Below are 7,705 nucleotides of genomic sequence, written 5' to 3'. Positions count from 1 at the left end.
AATTGGGATTTGATTGTGGATAACGAAGGTTATCAAAAGGCTCGTTGCAAACTATGTGGTTCAATATTAAAGCACGATTCCAACTCTACTTTGAGAAAGCACATCGAGAAGCCATATTGCAAGGCGTTGAAAGGAATTGGCACGACCGATCAAATTGACTTGGGTAAAGATGGTACACTATTTCGTTACAACACGACTCAAGTTCAAGATAGAATGGCAAAGTTCGTTATTCAACGAGGTTTGCCGTTTAACCACTTTGATGACCCGGAGTTGACGTCGTTGATTCGCGAAACTCTACAACCGAGATACACACATGTAAGTCGTACTACCTTAAGACGTCATTGTATCAGGTTGTGGGAGTGTGTTAAAAAAGAGTTAATCGAGTCTTTTCATTCTTTAGAAGCCATGGTTAGTTTAACTACCGATGTTTGGTCGGCACCACACGGGTTGCCCGAATCATACATATGTGTCACCGCTCATTGGGTTGATCCGGTGACATGGCAATTGATGAAACGCACCATCGCTTTTGAAAACTTCCCGTTCCCACATACCGCCGAAAAATTGTTTGAATTACTTGATGAAGTTATAACGACTTACAACTTGAGAAATAAAATATTTTCGATTTCGTTTGACAACGCTTCAAACAATACTAAGGCGGCTGAAAAATTTATCATTAAATATTCACCACCTTGTTTCGGGGATTTTTTTCATGTCCGATGTGTTGCACATATCATCAACTTGGTTGTTCAAATAGGTCTTGACAATGAAAACATTTGTGATGATTTAAAATACTTTAGACTTATGTTACAAGATGTCTTCAAAAGTGGTAAAAGAAGACATCTTGAATATAAGAACTACTGCAAGTCGGTTGAAAGAAAGTATTTGGGGCCGAATTGGAACGTTCCAACCCGTTGGAACTCAACTTGTCATATGTTAAAGTGTGCTTTTGCCCAACGCCAAACTTTACAAGCTTTTCATAACAATCTTGTTGAAGAACGCGAGGCCGATATGTTTCCGGAAAGTGTTTGGGTCCAAGTCGGTTATTTGTTGGAGTATCTTGACGTGTTCAAAAAGTCAACAACAAAATTATCGGGAGTCTATTACCCTACTAGTTGTTGGGTTTTGCAAGAATTGTACTATATGTCTTGTGTTTTTAAAAGCTTTGCGGAGAAGAACAAACTCTTCGAAAATATTGTTGCGGTGATGAAAGAAAAGTTCATAAAATATTTTGAAAACATACCGCCGGTCTTTACTTGTGCCGCCGCATTAAACCCCTATTGGAATGTTAATGGGGTTGAAACAACGATTGAGGAAATATTCGACAACTTAGGTATGCACGAGATTGACCCGAAGTTGTCGACAGAAGCGAAGGACAAATTCAACAAAAATCTTCAAGACCTTTATGACCATTATTTTCAAATGTATGGTCCAAGCACGAGATCGTCTTTTGTGAAAAAAACAACTAGTAGGCCGTGCAATGACCCACTTATAAACTTGATGAATAGGATTCGTGAATCGGCATCTAAGAGGCAAAGAGGAAACACACCAAGTAGCGAACTTGGTCGATATAGTGGAGCAAACTATGTTGAGGGCACAACGGTCGACAAAATTCGCAATATTGATTTGTTGGCTTGGTGGAAAGGTAAACAAAACGAATTTCCCATTCTATCCGCCATGGCTCGTGATTTGCTTGCCGTACAAGCCTCAACGGTTGCTTCCGAATCGTTTTTTTCTCTTAGTGGGAGGGTGTTATCTATGCGAAGAACAAAACTAACTCCCGAGTCTCTAGAGGTTTGCATTTGCCTAAAGGACCATTTGGATGCGGTGGATCGTGTACAACACAAGGCGAACTTTGAAGACGAAATACCAATAGAGCGTCATATTCATGATGAGGAGGCGGAGGACGGGGTTTCTTCCGATAACGAAGACGAGGGTGAAGACGAGAATGAAGACGAAGAAGAGTTGTAATTATTTGTTTTGGTAAAATTATTTGTAACTTGTTCAACAAATATTTAGTTTTGATTTATTTTATTATAATTACTTTTGTTACTCATGATTAATTTTTGTTACTTTTTTAATAACGACGAACATTTTATTTATTTAAAAAATAACTATTACAAACATTATTAAAACATAAACTATACTAAACATAACAACTAAAACATAAAAAACAAAGTCCGTCGTTTTAATCCGGGAATACTTACTTTTGGGTTGTAGAGCCGGACGACTCTCCCACTTCCGTTTTTTTAGCTTCCAACCTTCTTTTCTCTCGACAATACTTATTCGTATGTTTTCGTAATGTCGAGTTGGACCCTGCTTTAAGAAACTTCGAGCAATATTTGCAACGTGCCAACTCATGTGAGTCGGTCATGAGACACAAATCGTAATGAACCTAAACATCGGGGCATCTTGTTGTTTCGATCACCATAACAACGTCATCATTAGTTGCCATTTGTTGTCGGTTTAAGGTTAATTGTGGTTTGGAGTGTGTTTTATAGTTTTGGAATTGGTTTAACAAGTACACAAACAAACCTTGCTATTTATAGTAAGAAAATAACCTATTTGTAGTTAAAAAACCGGTTCCAACGGTCAAAAACGGCTATATAGCCGTTGGAACTGGTTCCTAACGGCTATATAGCCGTTGGAACTGGTTCCTAACGGCTATAATATTTAAATTTCAAAAAAAACCGGTGGAACCGGTTTTTACGTAAAAACCGGTTCCGGTTCATACCCTACCCGGTTCTTAAAAGTTAGCATATCTGGGCATCGGTTCGGGTCGGGAACCGAACCGGTTCTTGATTGGAACCGGTTCCATTTTACAACCCGGTGTGAAAAAACCGGTTTCGAACCGGTTCGGGTTTTCCAGTTGAACCCGATTTGTGCACGTCTAGCCCCTGATGAGTCACAGGAACCATCATATAAGACGGTGGCGGAGGCATTGGCGGTGTACTGACACCGCCATACGGAAATGTGGTGGCAGGTGGTTGCAAATATTGGTGCGAAGGCGGTTGCATAAATTGAGGTTGTTGGGAGTTTGGTAAACGCGGTTGGTAAGAGACGGGAAGAGGGGTGGTTTTTGTTAGGCCTTGTTCAGCTGCGAGAGTCGAGAGAACAGATGACATGATGTATTGAGAGGAGGTTGAAGCTGTAAGTTTATCTGCAACTTGTGCTGCTATGTTAGAAGCATCAACAGATGGTGCTTTGATGTCTGTTATGTAGTTTTCGTCTTCGAGACGTTTGCGCGTGTTTTTTGCTTTCTCTTTCTGCGCTTCCGCCACCTGAAAATGTTTACAAACAACTATTAGTATTGTTGTTATTACCATTATCGTTATCTTGGTTTTATAAAGTGTTTGGCACTCATGCATTTTGATCCCAGAAGCCGATGCGCGCACATGGCATACGCCTCACAATTACAAAGTATTAAATAATTCTTTGAAAATAATATTTAAGTTGTTAACGTTTAAACAATAAAATATAAGATGTTCTCTTCATCTGTGGTTAGAATTGTTCAATTGATGGTCTAATTTGTTCAAATACTCGAAAACACCTGCCGAATCAGTGGTTAGATTTGTTCAACCGATGGTATAATCTTACCTAACCCAGAGACGATTTATAAAAGCAATATAGGTGTTTGGGGACTAAATCCATAACTTTTAAACTTGAGGAAACTTTACTAATTATTAACATTACGACTATATTTATTTAATTTTTTTTGTGTTTAGAACTTAACAAGTTATAAATATTATCCACCAAAAAAATCAGTACTTTTTATCAGGTAACGCCTTGCATACGTGGCGCACGCCTCGTACATGCATTGTGGAATCAAAACACCTCAGAGCGCGTTTAAAACGGCAGTAAACAAGTATACAAACATACCTGCATTTGGGTGCGAACATTCTCTAACTCGGACTCCTGAAAATATAAAAAAGCAAAAACAAAATATCATTTCCTATAGCATTTAGTTTGTAAAGTATAAAACAATAATATGTATTAATAATAACAATAACAAATGTAATAATAATACCTGGTCATTCAACGCGTCACGCAGCTGAGACACAAGGGCCAATCTATTCGCTTCAACAACTTTAAGTTTCTCTATGCACTGCTTCAACAGATTTTCTTCTTCCTCAAGTTCTTTAGACAAACTCTTCCTTTTGGGATCTTTACCTGCATTGACCGAGTTTTTGGTCAGCACATTTCTTGGACCATATAATAATACTTTGTACTATGTACGCATTGAAATAAACCTACCATTTTTTAATGCCAAATCAATATCTTTCTCCATTTTCTTAACACGCCGAACCGCAGATTTGCATTTATTCATCTCTTCATCTTCACCGTGGTTTTCACTCACGACTAAGTGAAAAGCTGACACAATTCTCTCTGCTGTACTTCCGATACTGAGTTTCTGAATAAAAGATAAAATTGATAAAAAGAAGTCACATGACCAAAATTGTAAAGATATAATAGATGGCAAAATGTGCAGGTAACCACCAGCAAAATTAGGTAAATTTTAGGTAGAGGTCCAATAAGGTTGGCTACATGGCCGAGCCCAAGTTTGACTCAGCTCGAGGTCAGCTCGTTTCGAGCTCTCATTCAAAAGCTTGAGCTTGGCTCGTGATTAGTTTTTTAAAGCTCGAAGCTCAGCTTGTTTATTATTCATTAATTAAGTTATATACAATTTGATTAATTTTATATATATTTTTAATTACAGTTTTTATATATAACATAACATATATTATTAAGCTTTTTAACATTATTTTAGAATTATACTTAATACATGAAATAGCTTATAAATAATAGGCTCATGAGCTAGCTTGGGCTCAGGCTCGTCTATTAGCCAAGCTTATTTCAAGGCTCGAGCTCAGGCTCATGTTGGTTTAAGCTCAACTCAATTCAGGGTTTTAACAAGCCTATCTCGGGTAGATGACGAGCCGACTTGATTCAAAATTTTAACGACACAATTCTGGGTAGCTCATGAGCCAGCTTGATTCGAGCTTTTAATGAGCCGATCTCTAGTGGCTCACAAGCCAGTTTGACTTGTTTACACTCAAGAAAATTATTTTTATAAGCAGTTGTGAGTCAAATATAATATGATTTCACTAATAATCTGAATATCTGATTATTACTGACCGTTCTTATGGAACGTGAATCTCTCTTAACAATTTTCACAGAACGAGGACGTTTTTTTGAGAACTCAAGCGGTTGAGGTGATTCTTCTCCAAGCAACACAGCTTTAATGTTCTTTGCTTTGGATCCAAACACTCTTCTTTCTTCCCATATATTAACCTGCCATTCACATCAACTCAGTTAAAAATAGATCAATTGAAGTATAGGTGGCAATCATGACCCATTGTTCAAATAATGGGTTAATATGAGCCAGGTTCATTTGGGTCACCTTAAACTAGTCAATGGGTCAAATTGGGTTGCCTTTAATTAGTCAACAGGTCAAAACAGGTAACTGTTAAAAAACTTAAAAAGGTTCAAATGTGTTAGTACTACCCATGATCATTTGTGTCTTCATCTGCACCAACACCAGCACTCCACCCCCGACGCCATCGACATTCCACCACCATCATCGATATCCCATTACAGCAGCCGTGGGGATGGGGGTGGCTGGGTGAGCACCTTTTTTTCTAAAACAACTCATTTTACCCTGACTTGGGGTGGGGAGGGGTGAGGTGGGGTTGATACTTGTTTTCTAAAACGACTCATTTTAACCTGTGGTGAAATGGGGTGGGTGTGGATACGTTTTTTTGTAGAAGTAAAACAGTTCATCTTAACTCCCGGTAGGGTGGGGGTCGGGTGTGGGGTGGAGTGGATATCATTTTTGTAAAACGACTCAGTTTAATCCAATTCCATTTTGGTTAGAATCCATTCTGCTTAAAACTCATTTTGCTTAGAACCTGTTTGGACCTGAACTCATTTTGCTTAGAACGTGTTTTGACCCGAACTAATTTTGCTTAGAACACATTCTGGCCAGTAACCTGAACCTGCCTAGTTTGCCAGGCCTATAGTTAAGTAACCAGCTATAGCTTAGGGTTTAATTCTACATCCACATAAATAGAGACAAAAAAAACAGACATATAAGAAGAGTTTAAGGATGCATACGAGTCGGGTGACAACACTTTTCCCATGATCATTGCCTTTTTCAGTAAGATCTTTAACGGCTCCCGGTAGAACCTTCCAAAACTCGGTCACAAATTCATTTCCTTTGCGTTTGCTATTTTGAAGAATATCATTTGCAAGGTATAAAAGAGGAACCTTTTGAGCCACCTCAGCACTGTGGAACTGTTTTTCCCATGTTGTAACAACCACTTCAGCTTTGCTCCGGTGAAATATACACCAATGAGACAGTGCTATACAGAGTCAAGAAAACAACAATATGTGACACAAAACTATGTACGGCCAAATAAGCTTTATTTACAACCAGAAGCTGCACTTTCGTCTGTATTACATATAAACCTATTTGTTAAGTAAACCTTTCATAATTTCTTCATTACTTATGTTTTTACACATAGCCTTGTTACCAACCCTAATTTTGACCCAAAGCCACATGAGGCAAGCACATCATGTACGTAAGGCGCAAGGTTATGTACAACCAAATAAGCTTTTATTTACAACCAGAAGCTGAATATTTGGCATCTCTTTTACATAATAACCTATTTATCAAACAAACCTTTCATAACTTATCCAGTTATCCACCCCTGAGGTTTTTTTACACATAAACCTCCTATTAACCCTAACTTTGACCAAACTTGGCCCAGAACTAAATGGCACGCACATTATGTATGTGAGGCACAAAACTATGTACAACCAAATAAACTACAAATCTTTCATAATATCTTCATCCCTGAGGTTGTTTTTAGTTTTTACACACAAACTTCCTACAAACCCTGGTTTTGACCAATTCTGACCCATAACTACATGAAACGTGCGTTTTAAAACCAGGGCAACCATTATAAGCCACAAAGCGTTGTTCTTGTTCATATGATAAAATATAAAAAATAAATGAAAACACAAGCATCATCAAGTATGGTAAGAGAATATCTTATCATGAACTGTTGCATGTCATCATATATCAGATTTCAGAACTCTCAACACAAAAGTAAAATACCTAATATTCAAAAGTCCAATAGCTATGTTCATTGCTCAATGGTTTAACCATTAAAACTGATATTCAGATCAATGATTTCAGTCTTGAGTTTCTATTGCTTCCTATAACTAGCATAATAGTGATATCATTAAATAGGTCCTAATACAAATTGACATTTAGAAGATTTTGCAGAAAGAATTAAGGCAAAAGATGAGTAATGAACAGGTACATCCCACATCGACTAGCATAATAAACATATAAAGGAGGATACTTTCAATACACTGTTGAGTACTGTTGAGCTTGGATAGCTTGTCGGCAAGTATCTGTTCACTGAAGACGCTATTCATCCCACTTCCATATACCAGCAGCAATCAATGGAATGAAGAGGATTTGAGCCCTAGAATGAATCTGTAAGATGCAAATGCCACTTCAATTATGAGGATTCGATTTGGGGGATTGAAAAAAAAAAGCCCTAGTTTTGTCTCAACGTCACCGTTGATGATGAATTGAGAGTTTGTTGTTATGTCACAGAAACAGAATTAGGGTTTTCTCTTCTTTTATTATTAATTTCTTAGGGTTTGATAAATTTAAATCTAGAATGGAAACCCG

At 37.7% G+C, this 7,705-nt stretch overlaps 1 protein-coding gene across 1 annotated transcript; it reads right to left on the bottom strand.

The window, feature by feature from the left end:
• Nucleotides 1–2,849: 2,849 nt before the first annotated feature.
• On the bottom strand, nt 2,850–7,444 carry LOC143573504 (uncharacterized; the record flags this gene model as incomplete). Its single annotated transcript, XM_077058367.1, has 7 exons — nt 7,368–7,444; nt 6,112–6,359; nt 5,134–5,289; nt 4,252–4,408; nt 4,025–4,167; nt 3,877–3,912; nt 2,850–3,278 (listed from the first exon to the last, which is right to left on the bottom strand). Coding segments are annotated over exons 1-7 (1,245 nt in total), but the record flags the coding sequence as incomplete, so codon positions are not given.
• Nucleotides 7,445–7,705: the final 261 nt, after the last annotated feature.

The sequence above is a fragment of the Bidens hawaiensis genome, unplaced genomic scaffold (genome assembly GCF_021521415.1).
Source record: "Bidens hawaiensis isolate Kalapana, Puna unplaced genomic scaffold, B.hawaiensis_p1.1 tig00026469_1, whole genome shotgun sequence".
Classification (NCBI taxonomy): Eukaryota; Viridiplantae; Streptophyta; class Magnoliopsida; order Asterales; family Asteraceae; genus Bidens; species Bidens hawaiensis.
This window is presented reverse-complemented; position numbering and strand designations above follow the sequence as displayed.